This window comes from Dryobates pubescens, chromosome 20 (assembly GCF_014839835.1).
Source record: "Dryobates pubescens isolate bDryPub1 chromosome 20, bDryPub1.pri, whole genome shotgun sequence".
NCBI lineage: Eukaryota > Metazoa > Chordata > Aves > Piciformes > Picidae > Dryobates > Dryobates pubescens.
Genome location: NC_071631.1, coordinates 15,364,150 through 15,382,667, shown reverse-complemented (window position 1 = coordinate 15,382,667; position 18,518 = coordinate 15,364,150). Strand labels below are relative to the sequence as shown.

Genomic DNA, 18,518 nt, shown 5'->3' with positions numbered 1-18,518 from the left:
AGTTATTGTGGACTCTCACCTGCATTCCTACAGACAGGCAAGTAAAACCAAGCTGATCAGTGCACAGCAGTGCTCTTTGTTTTAAACAGGACAAGAAGGGACAAGTGAAGATAGTACTTGCCTTGTATTTCCCTCACCAAAGTAGTTTGATTCTTGCAAAAAACCAAGCAAGCAACATTAGTAATTGGCACTTTTTTTGGCCAGTGAAAGTTTTTGACATTCTATAATGTTGGTGTGGGACAGTATAGGAGTATGACTTATTAAAACTAGCAAATAAAACATAGATAAACAAAATTAAAGTAAATGCTTCAATATTGCAGGTGAGTAGGATGTGCTCTATTATTTCATGCATGCATCTAATGTGCAGTTTTCATGGTGTAGTAGTAAAGGACTAGTGAAACAAAAATTCCTTTATCTGTGTTTGGGAGGATGTGATATATTGCTTAAGATAAATGTACATGTCTTACTTTGTGCTGTGTAGGCTTCACAGCCACTACTTTTTTGCTCCTTAAGCAGCTACTTTTGTGCAACAAACTGATTGAAATAGTGCCGTCTCATTTAATTAAATAATCTCCCTCTTACTGAAGATGTGTGTTTCACCTGATGTTCTGCCTCTTAAAGTAGTTGTAAGAGAAGGAAGACTTAAGGGATGATCCAGTGGTTTAAACAAAGATTGAGTGTTGGAGAAAAATGTGTTCTGTTCCCAGCTCTGTTGCACACTTGCCAAAATGACTTGGCCAAGTCACAAATCTGTTTAATCTGTTTTGAAAAATAGGGATAATACTTCATGGGTGGAGGCAGGAGGGATGATGAAATTTCAGTGCTCTTTTCTAGCACTTTTTATCAAGAGCTGTGCCTTGCCTTTTCAAATTGATTCATTGGGGTTTTGAAGTAGCTTACTCTGTCTGCAATGCAGACACCCTAATTCTCTCCCTTTCCAACTTCTCTCCCCCCTCCCTGTTTTTGAGGACTGTTAGCTCTGGTTTTGTCTGTGCTCCAGGCTTTCCTGCATACACTGTTCCTGTGTGGATGCAACTATCCCTAAACTTCAGAGTGCCCGATAGTGCAAAGAGCGCTGGCATCTGTTTTAGTGTGGTGATGTGTGCTCAAGACTTCAGTGCTTTCTAATGAAAGATGTTCCAGAAATGCAGAGCAATAAGTTTATTCCATTATAGTTAATACCTTGAAATTAGTATATATGGGAACATACAAAAGCCTTGGCTCTTTACTAATAGATGGTACATGATTGCCATTACTCCAACAGGTTTTTATCCCCAGTGTGGTTTCTAGTATGTGTACATCTTTAGAGTGGTAGACATTTCATGAGGAGTGTTTGACTTACATGGTCATGAACCATTCTGTTAACAGCATCTACAGTGAAAATGGTGACTTTATTGGTAGAGCTAAAATGTCCAAAGTTAACCAAACTTTATTCTTTTGCAGTGTGTTGAATATGCACTCTTGTTTACAAACTGAGTGTTAGGCATTTCTTTTTATGTCTAATAAATTCTGGAGGCTTATTTTTCTGTATTGTTTCAAATGTCAGACTTTCAGAGAGAATGGTTACAACAGTTGTGTATTGAAATGTTGTATGTAGTAAGTACCTTACGGAAGAGTGCTTAGACTGTGAGATTACTTAAACTTACTAAACCATCACCAAACTTTTACATTTCAGCTAGAGGTGTTTTCTGCTGGGTTAGTAAATGAGTTGGAGATCCCAGTGTCTCCAGGTAGCAGGTAAGCAGAGTAATCCTGTGTTTGGGAACAGAGCTGGTAGAAGAGGCAGGAAAGACCCTGCCCTGTTTGGCCATGCTGAGCTGTTACGTCACTGTATCCCATGAAACCACCCCCAAGGTCAAGCTTTTATTGCTAAGAGCCTGGCTGGTACCTGTGCTTCAGGAATCTTGGCTTATATTTTTCTTGACTTTACTGGATGTTCAGGGTGCATTTCGTTTTGGTTAATACAGGATTGGGTGTGTGAGGGAGAGCGCATGTGTGTGTGTCTGCACCTTGACTGTCTTCAAATTCAGTGGAAAATAGACAACCCTAGACCTGTTTTCTCCAAACCAGATCAGGGTTTTCCCTTGTCTGCTCATTTTCACTCACTGTAAAGATGGATGAGTAACTCAGGTACAGGTTGATGCTTGCAGAAGTTAATCCCATGGTTCATGTTTGCGTACTGGACCCTTCTCTCTGCTCTGGTTGCTTTATCAGTATAGTGACAACGAGTAACGTAGACTCTGGTGAGGACTTCTATTTAATCTGGTTTTGTGGTTTGTTTTTCTTGTGTGTTGTTTTTTTTTTTAAACTCCTGGATAGATTTCCTCTTGCATGACCATTTGACTCGTTAAATCATGTCTGTTGTTTTTATTGACTTTTATCCTTTTGCTCTTTCCTGCTGCCCCTTACAACAGCCTGTGATTTGAGAACTACTTGGTGTAGTCTTCTAAGAATGGCTAAGGAGCAGTGCTTCTTGAATATTTTCCAATAACAATGTGTTTGTTGTAGATTAAATAGTTTCTTTGCTTTGCAGCCTTTCAGACTCCTTGGAGTCTTGATTGGTTCTTGAGTGCCCACACAAGTGATTAAGGAAAGTCACTTTATGTAATGCTGTGGAGTGGCTCATGCATATACAATTTCTAGAGGGTCTGCACCTTCACTAGGAAAGTTTAAGGAATTTGAAACTAGGAAGAAAAAAATTGAAAAGTGGTTTGAACAAACATCCTGCAGAGTACAGATGGTTAAATAAAACATCTCAGAATAGAATATAAAATCTTGATTTCTGTTGAGATACCCAGCCCAGCAGTATTACCAGATTGAAACAAGCATGGAATAGCCTTTGAACATCAAACATCTTTAGATAGGTAATTGTGACATTTAAACGATGTCCACAGCTTTTTGAGAGGAGTCTGAAAAAAAGTCTGTTCTTTCACCAGACAGGCACATTTAGGGGAGAAATGAAACGCTGCTGTCTGCTCAAAATTAGAGTTGGTAGGAAGCAGTTTTTGTCACTCTTCAATGGCCTGAGTTAGTCATGGATTTCCGTGTGAAATAAAGGACCGTTCAGCTCTTGGAAGCAGAGCTCTGTCTTAAAAAGCCCCATCTAAAATAAACTATGCTTCCTTGAGTCAGGAATAATCTTCTTTTCTGTGCAGCTTGTCCTCTGTGGGTAGCTGTTCTTTGGTAAGGATTAGGTAGTTTTGGCATCATTTTGTGATAGAATACAGGTCTCTGATGAGGTAATAAATGAAGTCTTTTGTTGCTAAAGTAATGTGTGAGTCATTAGTGCTTTTTTTATCATTATGCTTGCGTCAAAACACATCATGACAGCACTTGTTCACTGTGCTTCCCCCTACTGCTTTAATTGTAAGAAATAGTAGAATGCCAAGTGCTGTATGTTTGGCTCTAAGCAGTTTCATTTGCTGCTTGCTTTTTATTTAGCACTGAATATTCTTATGAGAACTTGCCATTTCCGTGTGAACTTTGCATCCCTGTGAGTAGCTGAGGGTGAAATGCCAGGCACCCCTGTAACTTGCTAACTTGGTTTGTCTGCTTCAGCTTGACTAGGATTCTAAATGCTGCGCTTCTTGAAAAGTTTTGGAATGGTGTTTACTGTTGTGAAAGTTTAAGCTTGCCTATTTGATAATAGGAAACCATTGTCAAACGTAGATATCTGGAAGGAAGAAGAAATGATTGATTTTCACTTTCCTGGACCAAGTGTTTTGTTTTGTTTTTTTTAAACAGGAAACAATTGTATTATAGTTATGTCCCTCTGTTGGGACTCAAAATAGCTGTTTGAAAATTGGCAAAGATAGAGGCACACAGTCTTTTGGACAAATCTGAATTTGTTTTTATACTTTAGAAGGAAATTTAGGGATAGAGACCACACAACCTGACTCTGCATAGGCTTTTGTGTACAGAGATGCTAAATACCCGAAAATGCAGTGTTTCCATAGGCGGAGTTTCTTTTGTATTCACAGGCTGGGGAGCCTCAAATTCCAGAGGCATTACATGAGCAGTTTTAATGAATTAGTGTCTGGTTTTCCTGCAGCAGATGTGACAAGCAGCTTTATAAGCTGCTTCCCATCGATCGCTGTTTTCCAGCTCTTTTGTGTCTTTCTTTTGCTTAGAGAAAAGCAACGAAGAGCTTGGTTTCTACAGTAACTGCTGCCTACATTCTTGCCTGCAGGCCAATTTCTTTCTCAATTCCTGCAGCCTGTGCGAGGCTACTGTATTGAATTTCTTTAGGTTTTGTTTGTTTTGGTTTTTTTCTTCTTGCTGGTTTAAATATTTTACCAGAAAAGAGGAGAATGCAGTGAGAATCTGTGATTTTGAGATACGTATTTTTAGTTAGCACATTTCCACAGCTGTAGGATAGCCTAAATGTTTTTGCTGCTGATCAATACCAGCATTTGTGTGGTTGGTATATAAAGAAAATGAAATGTCTGGCTGCTAAAACAGGAACCTTTGACAATCTGTAACAGCACTTTTCATTAATGCTTGTATTAGTAGCATAATAATGCAGGGAAGGGGGTGAGATAAGCTTCAAGTTGTTCACAGAATCATTTACGTTTGCAGCAAAATTTGCTGTAGTTGAACAACTTTAGGATGTGTCTTTTTCAGTCTCAATTCCTAAATGCCCTTAGAGACATTGTTGTAAGCATAGGGTTAAAAATGCACTGTATGCAGTCAGCTTTCTAAGTGGGAAGGAGGAAACCCTTTCAAACAAGAGCATGTGTTTATTACTCAGTTTCTCTTTGCTGCTGGTGGTTCAGGAATGTTCCTGTTGTCATCATGCATATTCTGTTGTCATAGAATCATTTCTTAATGCAGACAGGCTTGTTCCAGATCCTTCTGAAAGTGGGTTAGCACCATTCCTGTAACGAATACCAACAACTTTGTCTTATGCACTTGCTAAAACAACAATGGACAAATGTGTAAGCTAGGTTTCCTGTGGAAGATCTGTTAATGCACAAGTAGATCGTATTTCCAGCCTTTGATGAGAATTTGGTAAATGTCTTGTTGGCTGACTTGGATTACCATGAGCCTACATCATTATTTCATCACTTGTGATGATGCATAGATCTTTGCTTTCAAATCTTAAGAGATCTGAGTATATTGATAAATCAGTGATCTTTTTCTTTATACTGCTTTATGTCACTGTAGACAGTGATGGCACACCTGAAAAAACACAGAAATCCTTGTGAAAAGCATGACCAGTGCTCAGAATAGAAAGTCTTAACTGCTGGCTGAAAAGTCTGAGGCTGTTTTGTTCCTTGTATTAGAGGTCGAGCTTGCTATACAGCCCTCACATTCTCTGTTAGTGGAGGACATGCTTTGCAACTATTGATCTTTGGTCAACAGAAATCAATTGCAAAGGATACAGAGAATTAAGGGAAACACGCATGAGGTCATGATTTGCTCCCCCGAGGAAAAAGCTGCCACTTTTTAAAGGGCAGTTGCATTTTGGATAACCTCTAGAAGTGTCCTGACTAGTAATGGCCAAACACAATTGAATGTAAATTTATGGTCAATGAGCCAAATCAGGACTTAGTTTACAACCAGGGAGAGAAAGGAGGAGGAATCCATCCTAACACAACGTGTGTGTGTACATGTACTTGCAGGAAGTGATGCTGTGTTCCTGCTGGGGTAGTTTCTCACGTTGCTGCACAGGGTGTGGTCAACTGCAAGCAGAAGAGCATGCAAAACTTCCTTTTTAAAAAGCCCAACCCTTCTGGCAGCTTTATTTCTTTAATATACATTTTAGAAGTAAATTTCCCCTCCCAAAAATGTCAGCAGAAACAGGTACTCCTGTCGTCTATTGCCAACAGCGTAGAAAGTTCTACAAATGTAACATTAAAGCAGAAATTCCTAATAGCACAAGATTCGCCTCATGGAGATGAACAAGCACCAGTATAAAAATTTTCCCTTTGAGAAAGTCCTGTTTCAAACAACAACAAAATAATGAAAATCTGATTAGTATTAAAATACCCTGAAAACAGGTGAGCCAGTATATCCTTATCACAGTATCACTAAGGTTGGAAGAGACCTCAAATATCATTGAGTCCAACCTGTCACCACAGACCTCATGACTAGACCATGGCACCAAGTGCCACATCCAATCCCCTCTTGAACACCTCCAGGGATGGTGACTCCACCACCTCCCTGGCAGCCCATTCCAATGACAAATGACTCTCTCAGTGAAGAACTTTCTCCTCACCTCGAGCCTAAACTTCCCCTGGTGCAGCTTGAGACTGTGTCCCCTTGTTCTGGTGCTGGTTGCTAGAGAGAAGAGACCAACCCCTTCCTGGCTATAACCACCTTTCAGGTAGTTGTAGAGAGCAATGAGGTCACCCCTGAGCCTCCTCTTCTCCAGGCTAAACAATTCCAGCTCCCTCAGCCTCTCCTCACAGGGCTTGTGCTCAAGGCCTCTCCCCAGCCTTGTTGCAGTTTCCTTACTGGAGGTAAGTTTTACAGCTGAACTTTTTAATGTAATTCTAGAAAAGACTGTAAAACAAATCTCTGAGCAGTTATTTATGTTTAAAGAATCAAGGAGATGCTTGCTGCAAAAGTAAGGGGCTTTTAAATAATCTATACTTTATTAGTAATAATTTAGTGCTGTGAATTTTCAGTAGCTTTTTAATATTCTTACTGTTTGGATGGATTTATATATCTACCTTCATTATTAGCTTGCAAATCTAGATTTGTAACTGTTGGGTACTTTAATGTTATCTTGAATTCTGGCTCTTATTTGAAGCAGTTCCATTTGTCTTCTTACTGAGTTTTGAGTTTGTTGACTCTATTTAGGTCTGAAGGTGGTGATTCTGATCTGGAAATGGACGGCAGTATCCAGTTAAGTTAAACACAGCCCAAAGTCTTAAAAATGAAGTCTGAACATGAATAATTTATGATGTCTGCTCTGGGTGTTGAGCAGTCTGAAACCTTTTGGTAGAAAATTCAGAAGATGAGTGAGTTAGAAAATCTAATTACGTTTCTTTCGGAAAAGGGCAAGCTGAGTGAAGCAGCTACTTTCTTCTTGGAATGGGAATTGTTGATTTGCTCAAGTTAACAGAGATTTCTTCTTTCAGGTATCTCCAAAACACAAATGTTCATCTCTTCTTACAGATTGCCTAGTGTTGTGTGTGTCAGTTTGATCTGCAAGGACCAGTGTTCAGCTCTTTCTGTAGAGATGCACCTTTTTCTCAGGATGTGAAGCACAGTACACAGACTTTACAAAGACTGAAATTCCATCTAAGTGTACTTCAGCTTTTGGAGCTTTTTTAACCTTCATTGTATTTCTAGTTGGTTTTTTTCTAAAGACTCATCTTTTAAGCCTTTTTTACTTTAAAATGGCTTAAAAACGTATAGCTAATCTATTTTCATTTATAATTAATTTCTTAATAATCCATTGTGATGTAATAAATAACAAATGAAGTAGCAATTAGATCCAAGATGAAATTGCGGTCCTTGTTTCATACTGAAAGAACGTAGTGACCCATTAGCGTGCGGTTGTACAGAGTGTCATTGCCAGGTACTGTCGCTTTTGACCTGCTGCTCTTAGCTTTGCTTGACACATGTTACATAGAATAGCACAGAGGAAGTGGTACCCTTGTGGAATTCAGGTCAGTGCTGTCATTCACCAGTGTCCTGGGAGATGGGACACAGTGCTCGTTGCGTGTCAGGGACAATGCCACGCTGGGGGTTAACATGCTGGAGGGCAGAGCTGTCATCTAGAGGGGACACTGACAGGGTGGCTAGCAGAACAGCAACCTTGTGAAGTTCAGCAAAGAAATTTAAATCCCACCTCTGGGGTGGGCAAAGGCTGGGAATGTCTAACTAGGGAACAGCTCTGCAGGGAGGAGCAGAGGAGTCCTAGGGCAAAGGAGGTTGTATGTGTGCAGTCTTGTCATGATGGAGGTTGGCCTTTGGGCAATAACAGGTCCCATTACGAACAAAACTGCTGACAAACTGGAGAAGTGAGGGCATGGCTACTGAGATGCTTAGGGAACTGGCATATCTAGTAGAGGAGGAGAGGCTAAAGGACCTTTATTTATTTAAATTTTTACATTTATTTGCATAGAGAAGCTCAAAGGTGGCTGGCTCTTAATAGCAGACTCCCTGCCTAAAGAGTGGTTGTAGAAAAGATGGAGCCATGCTATGTCGAGAGGCTCACAATTTGAGGACAAGCAGCTGTAGCAAGTTCCAACTAGGAAATTACACCTGGACAAATGTGAAAACCCCTTCACCATTAGAGGGGGTAATTACAGGAATGAACTGGCCAACTCTATACTTAAACTTTAGACAAGGCCCTGAGCAACTCTAATTACCCCTGCCTTTAGCAGGAGATTGGGTTAGAGATTTTCAGAGAAAACCTAAGTTGAAGAAGGTCTGTTCAGTGGGACAGGTGCTGTGAAGTACTTCAGTTTCACTTCTAGTGAGTTGCACTGTTGCCTGTGTGAAAAACAAACAAAATGAACCTCCCAGGTGCTGAGTGGATTCTTTATGGGTCTTTTTAATGCAGAAAGTTGAAGCATTCCTTGGCAGTCAGTAAACCAGCAAGAGTTTGGAAAGTCTCACCTTGCTATTCGTTTAGATCTGTTTAAAATACAGGAAGATCCTTGCATTAACTGGTGTTCAGTGTCATAGGGAGTGTGAAAGAATGGAACTGCACAGTTTTAACTACCTTGATGTAGGGAGTTACTAGTGCCGAACCCTGATAATCTCTTTGAATGTGAAATGTGGAGGTGGCTGATGAAAGAGAGGTAGGATGGCAGCTCCTGTACAATTTCTGTCCTGGCTCTTAAAAGAGAATCAAAATGGAATAATTAAAAGGATACTGAGAAACTGACTTGTCATAGCAGGGTGTATGTACAGGGAGGAAATAAAATTCCTGCTTCATGGTTTGGCTTCCCAGGTGGAGACAGGTCAGAATTCCTCATTTTTAGATTATATTTTCATGTAGACAGACTTACAAGTCTATAATCAGCTTTTCCCTGCAGTACAGACAGAACTGCTGGGGAGAAGTGAGGAAATACTAGAAGTACAGATGTGACAAAACCAGACTTTGCACATTTTCCCACAAGGTGCTTATCTGGCACCCAGTGAAGTTGCTAAACTCTTCAGAGGTAGTGCCTGGATCAGCTTGTCTCCATTTTGCTGGAAGCTGTAGAGATAGTAAGAATTTTCTAGGGAATTGTTTGAAATTCTTTGATGCTTCTTGTCTGTTTTCAAGTAAACAAGCCAGGATGAACTTTTCAAAAAAAGAACAATTAGGATCCTGAGTTGCACTTCAGTTGTGACACCCCTGCAGCAGTTTCCTAGATTGCACACTGCCCTCCTTTGTGCTCTGTAGAAAGCACAAGGCAAGTACACATCATAATAAACAAACATACACAAGTATTTAAGTGTGGGTACTGTGAAGATTTGTTTGAAATATATAAAATACAATGTTGGCACATCAGGTAATAGTGCTCTTTGTTTTTATCTCTTGTGTATCCAACATACTTCTAATCATGTAACTGCTACACATGGATGGTTTGTAAACACTGAGGTTTAAAAATCTGTTGGATCAGTCTTGGTGGCTCGATTTGATTTCTTACTCCAAATGGCATCATCTTATAAAGAATGAATGGTAGTTGATTGGATGAGGTATAGAGTGACAGCTTGTAAAACTACTCCTTTTTATTTTCTTTCCTTTTTCCTTTTTTGTTTTGGAAACAGAAGAGTCAAATTCAGCTTGCTGCAGACGAAATGTTTGATCAGGTTTCTCTCTCCCTATGAGCATGCTATGGGTTTAGTTTAGTTCATTGTATAAGTAAAGAATGTGCCAAGACTAACTTGGCTCTGATCAAATTAGAATGTGTTCCTTAGGTTGATTGTGGAAGTACATGTAATAAATACATTTGTGTTAATGCTCTTTATTCAGAAAATCTATTGGTTAGAAGGCATTTCATTCAGCTTTTGGGCTGAGCTCCAGATAGTAAAAATAAGCCTCCATTAAAAAGCTCCTCTGTTTACAAATAGAGATCAATTGACAGATGTGATCTTCTGACAGTATTCAAGTGTTTGCATGTTCTAACCAGAGGCTGATTTGTATGTGGTGTCTTCTCAATAAGCCATACTTTGAGGTTCAACATGTGAAATAAGTTGTAAGACCTTAAGTTTTTAATTCAGGTCTCGACTAGACTTTCCAATTACTTGATGCATTTCTATCCTATATGGTTCTGTTAAATTAGTCAAAGCTCCTGGTTTTGGGGGTGCTTTGATTTTTCTTCCAAACTTGATCAACATTTGAGAGTGCTACATCTCTGTTATACTTTGATATCTGTACTTTAGCCTCATCTCATTAAGCTGCCCGTACTGACTTGGGGAGGTTGTACCTTAACGTGGTACAGTAGCTAAGAAGGGAGATGTTTCAGTGTGCATACTTGGATGGAATGTTGGAAGAGTTGTCAAGTATATATTTTACATGTTTTCATATTTCTGGTACTTCTGTCTAAGCTGTGAAAGTGTACCTCATCCCCACCCTACCCCAGTACTGTAGGACTCTGGTTGCTCATTATTATGTACTAGATTATTTTTTTTTTACTAGGCAATAAAGAACCTAACCACTGAACAAGTATTTAAAGCTGTGTCTGATTGTTACCACATTTTTCTTAGGTCGATGTAAGTTTGGTCTGAAAAGCATTATGTTAAATTTGCAGGTATGGAATAGCCCTATAAAACACATAGAGGTGACTAAACCTGTCTCTGTGTCAAACAAGTTGTTGTTCAGGTTCTCACAGAGATTTTTATTTGATCTTTAACAAAAAGTTTGCCTTTGGCTACGCCCACTCTGCCTATACTTGACGACTAATGTTGTCAGGAGTGCTGATTAACTGAAATGTTTAGAACATGTTTTTATTGGAAAAACAGCTGAGACCTCTTTCAATTGTCACTGAAGCAATATAAGCAAAAAATATACTGGAAAAAGCAAGCAATAAGGAAAACTTGATCCATTTAACTGTCTTGCTGGAATACAAGTGCAGTTTTTTGGCATAGATTCTGTTCCTAATTTAGTACATTGAGCATGTTTCAGAAATAGGTCGCCTGTTAAATGCGGACATGGTCCATACTGAGAAGGAAGACAGAGCAAAGGAAGGTCATTGTTGATTCTTTCTCTTCTTCCTGATCCTGGGCCTGTGTTGTAGGAAGAAAGAATCGCTCTGGTGTGTATGGCAAGAAACACAGTGAAAATCCAATGCTGCCTTTGTTCTGTAAACATCCTTAGATTAATTTTGAGAACTAAAACCCAAAGCACACGAGAGTGTTTTTAATGCTGCTCCACAGCTGAATGTTCCTTCCAATTCTTACATCACTTTTATGTTTAATATATTTTTCCAGACAAATGATCACTTTTGTTTACAGTCTGTATCTCGTGTTCATAGCTACATTTTTTAGGCCTGTTCCAGCATCCTGCTGCTCCCTTCCTTTATGAAACTAGATCTACCCAGAATCACTTAAAAACCCATCATTTGCTAAGGTTTGTTTCTAGGTATTGTTGTCGTGAAGTCCTTTTCATCTTGTGGAAAGAGGTGTGTTAGTGCTAAGTGTCGTCTAACAGCTTAAGAAAGAGGAGACAGTAAAGTTATTTGAACTGTGTTTTTATAGATGCTTTTATTGAGAGAAAATTGAGTTTCTTGTTTACTCATTCTGTTTATTTACTGAGAAATTATAAATAGCCTGTTCTAACTGGGTTAGCTTCTAAATGCCTTATACAGAGATGGAGAAAGGAAAATACTCAAATGTGCCTTAATTGTATTTTATTTTCCAGATTTTTAAACAACTGCATATTGTTAACTTATTATTAGCCTTCAAATTTGGCCATGTGATCTTTGGTAGTATGTGAGAATGGGCAATTTATTGAAACTGGCTTTTAAATTCAACTCCAAAAAAAATGGTGTTTGAATATAGCAATACACCATGGAAATGATTAGAATTAGGATTGATATGTGTTAGTGAGGCTTTTAAGAAAAGAGAAACCAGATCTTTTAGTTAGAGCAGTCTATGAAAATGGGTAGATCTCAAATTTGCCAGCATTTGTGCTTCTTGACTAATTTTGGTATCAGAACCTGCTTGTTTATTTGCTGAAGCCACTCTTTGGCATCATAAAATAACAGCCTTTTGTCTTCAAAATAGTACTTCTTTAAGGGTTAGTTGCAAGGTCAATGTCAAGAAATTTAGACATAACACATAAACAGCCTTGTTACAAGGAATTGCATTTGCCTGTATTTCAAAATTTTAAAATTGCTTTCTTGGGGATCTTTTCGTGGTGACATTGATCTGTGTGTGACCTGTAAAAGGAAGGTGGTTCCAGGTACTTACATTCCCTACCCTTTCACTTCTAGAGAAGGTTAGTTGCTGCATGTGTCAGTTTAGGCACAAAAGCTCACGCTCTGTAAACAAGTGGCTTATGTATTTGTTCTTTATTTTTCAGATGTACTTTCAGGTTTCCCAGCACAAACATCAAGATAACATTCACCGCTCTGTCCAATGACAAGAGAGAAAAACAGGAGTCCCCGGAGTCCCCAGTGAAGCCTGTGCAACCCCAGATCTCTCCCTTAACAATAAACATTCCAGACAACATGGCTCACCTGATCAGCCCTCTCCCTTCTCCCACAGGAACTATCAGGTATTTAAACCCTGCAGATTTGCTACAGGGCAGTGCATGGTTCCAGGCTGGAAACAGCTTTCGAATTCATTTGGAGTATTTTGCTTTTGTGGTAACAGTTGAGTGGAATCTCAGCATTCCCTGCTGTGGAGAAATGCACCATTCTGCTAACTAGAAAGATAGTTGCCTGAGCAGCCTTTAATATTCACATGGAATGTGTTAAATGTGTAGCAGTTTGCTCAGGAGCTTGGCATTCTTAGAACAGCAGTGGAGCACATCTTTCTCTCACCTTCCAGGTGATTTAGATGGCTTTTTACTCCTGCGTGCTTAAGGCAACATTTAAAACTAGATAAATCTAAATGATACCATATTTAATCATTCTGATTATTCATTGTCCTCCTGAAGTTTATCATCAGAAAATATGGTGTTTGGTTATCAATAGTGTGGAAAACAGACTGATCTCTTACTCCAGAAGATTTATTATTGATTAGTAATCGCTGAAAGTAAACAGATGTGTTCCTTAAAGTACAGTGTGAGATGTGGAGTTAAGTGTAGGGAAGTCTTCTGCAGGGGAGGTTAATCTGGTTTTTTTTTTACTTGCTTTGCTGCTTAATTTGGTAACAGTAGATATTGCCCAAGTTGGTACTTGGGACCAAACTCAGTGAAACAAGCTGTCCTCACAAACTGGTAAAATTAGCTCAGATCCAGTTTTTAAAATCCATAGTGAATTCAGGAGCAAAAATTTTAGGAGCAGTGAAAGTTCTGCTTCAAAGTCATATGCGTGCTTTTGAAAGTTTCATCTTCCCTGGTCTCTTCATTTGAGTGAAGGACTGTTGATGCTTGATTTTGAAAAATCTAGATCTTGTTAATGAAATTTGAATGTAAGGCTAATTGACTTCTTTCATGTTCTCCAAGATCTTGATCTCATATCATCGTGTTTAATGAGATCTATATAAGAGATCCAGACCCAACTGCATAACAGGTTTGCTTTCCTATTAAAATTCAGGGAAAACATATCTTGCCCCAGAATGACAGAGCATCTCATAAATATTTCAGGTCTCACATGTATCGCTGCAGTCTTTGCCTCACTGTGAATTTTGTAACTCTCTTTAGGGCTTTCATATACCTGTTGAGTATAGTTTATTACCAATAAAAAAAAAAAAAGACAGTTCAGAATCTATTTTGAGAGCAAAACTTGACAGTTTCTCTTCAAATCATCCTGTTTTGTAGAAGACTTGTAAACTTGCTTTGATTAAACCATATGTGTAGCTTTGTCAATCTATGCTAAAGTGAGCACAGTAGAGGCATGTTGTCAGTTGATATGTGAAAACACAGAACAGCACTGACCTATATTAAAAAATTTTAAGTTAGTTGCATGTTTTGGCTCTAATCAAGGATTCTTCCACACAACACAGAAAACTCAGTCGCTCTCATGTAGCGCTTATCACTAGTAGCAAATTGCTGGGGGATTTCCTGTGATGAGAAACTTAAAGGTTATATATATATATGTAGTATATTGCCCAGTCCACAGTGCCTGCCCTATTTCCATACATAAAAAGGGAAGTATCAAACAAGATGAGAGGCCAGGTAGACAAACAAAACTCAGCAGATGTAAATTTGTGAAAGCTGTGTTGTATAAGTGCAAATAACATTCTCTAGCTTTATTTGTTACTTGATGTTTTGAACTATAGATTCAAGTTAGGTTAAAGATTGTCTCTGCAGATGGGGCTGATTCTAGGTGCACAGAGATTCTAGCATTTTGATGTTCAGTTAACTCCTTTTGGAATTTCTGAGGACTGTGGAGAAATCAGTAACAGTGTGATTTGATGAGGAGTGTGCAGCTGTAGAGAGAACTGTCAACATTTTTTGTTGGGAGAGAAAAGGGGACAGGCATCACCCTCTGACTATCTCTGTCCTGTTGGCTAAAAGAAAATCATGGAAAAAGCCTGGCTTTGTGAAGCTGTGGTTCCCGTGGACTGTATGAGGCAGGGAAACAATGGTTAAAAAGATGTTCCAGTGGAATTCTGCACAATTTTATCTTTGTTTTCCTGTGATGGATAGCAAAATGTCAGGTACCAAGAGAGACTAATTTAATTTCTTTGGCACTATGTTTTACTAAGTAACAGAGTGTCTGCTCTGTTGGCCTAATACTGCCTTAAATTAGATGAGTCAGTGCCGATGCATCCCATTTATAGATAAGCTAATGATTTTTAGAGAGAACTATGCATGTATGTATGTGCACATACCTGTAAGTGCCTCACCTGTTTCAGATTTAAATGGGAATCAAACCTTTTTTCTTCTCCACACTCGCTATATTTTCTCAAATGTGCAAAAATAGCACAGGGGAGAGATGATCTTTTTTGAGCAGACTGAATACAAGCATATGGCAGAAATTTAAGGCAGGATGTGTTTCTTCTTGTAGATGAGTGTCTTTTAAAATTGGTGGTTGCTTATGTAGTTAAAGTGGACTTTTCTAATGGCAAATCTTACCCAAATACAGTGCAGCTTAATAAATCAGTTAATCCTTTCTCCTTTGAGGAAGAAAGCCTGAGCTTCATTTGACACATTTCTTCCTGCAGTGATTTTAATTCCCATGGATGAGTTAGAAAGGCTTGGAAGATGAGGCTTATAATGGAAATACTGACAGACCCTTAACTGTAACCTAGAAGCTCTGGTAGTGGGCTTTTCTGCAATGAGAGCTTTTTGATTAGACATAATGTGGTGATATACTGTATAACAAAATAGTAGGATCTTCTTTTTATGCTCTACAGTGCTGCAAATTCCTGCCCATCTAGCCCCCGTGGTGCAGGCTCTTCAGGGTACAAAATGAGTCGTGTAATACCATCTGACCTACATTTAATGGCTGACAATTCCCAGTCAGAAAATGACAAGGAAGCATCGGGTGGAGATAGCCCAAAGGTAAACATTGTTTGAAATCAATCCCATAAATTACATCTTAAGTGACTGCAAGACTTCTGAAATGCTGTTTGCTAAAGTATATGAACTAAGTCATAATTGAACATCACAGACTTCATAAACAGATTGTTGGGTTTTGGGATTGGATGTGAGATTTCTTCATTTATTTGCCTCTCTTCCTGTTGGGGGAGGGCCTGTATATATTTTCAGTTCCCTGTTTCTTTATTGGCTATTGAAAATTTTTCACTGTTGCATGTTTCTCTAAATTCTTAATGTTATTTTAAAATCTGCTAATCAGAGGGGCGAAATCACCTTAGTTTGTTTTTTTGCTTCAAGGTCCTAGTTGTCCCCAGGTGCCTTACATAAAGTTAATTGTATTTTGTAACTTTTGATTTAGTATTTATCTCTAAAATTTACTGATGCAGTCTTTTCTTTTTCTGTACAGGACGACTCTAAGCCACCTTACTCCTATGCACAGTTAATAGTACAAGCAATTACAATGGCACCTGATAAGCAACTTACTCTAAATGGAATTTATACGCACATAACTAAAAATTATCCATACTACAGGACAGCAGACAAGGGCTGGCAGGTAAATCTGATTTCTGGAATGTTTGGTTTTTCAGTTGGGAGTAATAGTGGTTGTAAATGGTAATAACAAGTCCCTTGGTGAGCCTAACTATCCTTCATAAATAGAACTTACCAAATGAGTGTGTTCTCCTTTTCCTAATGGTACCTTCTCCAAATGAAGTAGGCAATTTAGACAGTTTGTGTAATGTAGTCTGTCAATTGTTTCTGTAATGAGTTAGACCAAATCTTTCAGTTCCATAGAGTTAGTTTCTGCTTCCTTTCCATTTTTAAGGAGACCAACCTCAGCATTTGCCAGAATGACTAAACCAGTATGAATCAGTCTGGCATAGGCTTGCCAGATACACGTAAAGGTTCAGTGCCTTTGCTGCTGTTTTTAGTTTTGGCGAAGGACAGAAGAGCACAATTGGCAGCACTGGCCAGTGTGTCCCTGTAACATTCAGACTGAGTTGATCATGGAGTATCAGTTTCTCTGGGTTGCTGCTTAGTACAGTCCTGATCATCAGCAGAGGCATGCTCTGAAGTTGTTTTCAGGGAAATAAAATTTGGAGAGACCAGGGGCAGGGAAAAATGAGGAACTGTTCTACTCAACTTACTGTACAAGACTAAAGAATGCTTTAGAATACTTCTCCACTCAGCAGAGGGATAGATTAAAAAAAAATAATTAATCACATATTTATTGTCTGGCCTGAGTGAAAGTTGAGTCACTTTTAGAGGAATTCCAGGGTTAGTGGGGAGTGTAACTGTTCCTAGCTTTTGGCTAATGGTTTGGCTAGTAAAGGATTTACCTATTGTGGCTGGGAGGTCTCTATTCTTTATCTTTCACACGTAAGCAGTGCAGGATCCTGGCTGCTATGATACTAACAGGTCTGTTTTAGCAACAAGGTTCTGTTCATTGGCGTCCTTTCTGCTTTCTATTCTGAAATACCTTGAACACCCATGTCTCTAATGCTTCTGGATGTAGCCATCCTGGAGCCAAACATGCACATACATTGTAATGCTTGGCTAAAGAATTCTGCCTTGCAATACTGTATGTGTCTAGATGTATAATGCTTTACAAAACCGAGGTGTCAGACACAACAGATGCAGTAGGTGCTAATGAATTATTCCAGAACGTATCAATTGGAAGAGCTGAAAATCAGATGCTGTTCAGTTATGAGTCACATAAAGCACTGCTAGAACATTTAACAGGTGCACTTCAGGTATGGAAGCCCTGCTAGTTTTCATCCATTGCAGTTAGGGTGACTTAAGAGATGTTGCAAATAATATTTGAGGCTATATATCATTAAAAACAGAGAGTACTTACAGGGGTGTAGTACAAAAATCCTATACCTTGACAAATAGTGTTGAGGTACTTATATTCTTTATTACACAAAGGTCTCATTTTGTTCAGCACTTGAAAACTCCTCTTTGTGAACTTATTTTAGCAGGTACTCTTTTATTCTAGCATATGGAGAAATAAATACAATTTATAAACATGTTCTTGGCTTTCTAGTTCTAGTTCATTTTTTGGCAGGGAAAACCATTTCTGGTTTCATCAGTTTGCACTTAAGAAACCATACATGGTTATCATTGCTTTAAGTTTTCCAAACCTGCCATCTGGGTCATGAACTCAGACATTTGAGCAAGATCTGTGTTTGATTTTGCAAATTTTAAAGAGCTTTTGTTAACATAAAGCTCTTTCAACTCTGTTTTCCCACTGTTTCCCTACAAGTATTTCAGGGTAAGCTTGCCGTTATTTCCTAATGTGTGCAAAGCCAAGCACAGAGACAGCCACTTCAGGCTGTTAGCAGCTTTCTTTCTGGTGGAGGAGTTTTGTGTGTTACAGCAAAGTGAAGATGAAGTCATGTGCAAACTAGAGTGCAGTAATGAAGACCCTGCTGAAGAGCTGTGTTAGGCCCTGCTGCCATTTACTGCTTTTCTAAGACACACTAAATCCTTGGCTCCTTTCTTGAGACAGGCAGGACTGTGGGTGAACTCCCAACTATCTAGTTGCATTTGGAACTTGTGGAATTTTAACCTTTTCTTTCTGTATTGGTGGACAGTAACAGGAGTATCATATAAGATCAGAATCAGCATATGCTGTATTTTACTGGCCCTCCCAGGATGAACTGCCATTTTCTTTGACACCTGGGGAAGGGTGGTGTACGAAGACTAATAATCATTTTTTTTTACACTGCATTATGCACAAATGTCTGCGGTGTTCTAACAGTTTATTGCAATCACCATATTTCTCATTAGAGAATGAAATGGGATTCCTGTTATTGCTGCATTGGCATACTGTTTTTTCAATAGTTGGGGAAGATTTGAAAAATGCAAGAGTCCTTTCAGGTTTGTGGCACTGCCTGTGTTGTGCTCCAAGTGC

At 38.9% G+C, this 18,518-nt stretch overlaps 1 protein-coding gene across 1 annotated transcript in view; it reads left to right on the top strand.

Moving 5' to 3' along the window:
* The window catches only part of FOXK2 (forkhead box K2), a 60,690-nt gene that overhangs the window by 35,975 nt on the left and 6,197 nt on the right, over positions 1 to 18,518 (top strand). Inside the window, exons 4-6 of the mRNA XM_009897912.2 lie at positions 12,476 to 12,670; positions 15,421 to 15,568; positions 16,011 to 16,157. Of these exons, the coding sequence (XP_009896214.1) occupies positions 12,476 to 12,670; positions 15,421 to 15,568; positions 16,011 to 16,157 (490 nt within the window). The remainder of the gene's footprint in view (positions 1 to 12,475; positions 12,671 to 15,420; positions 15,569 to 16,010; positions 16,158 to 18,518) is intronic.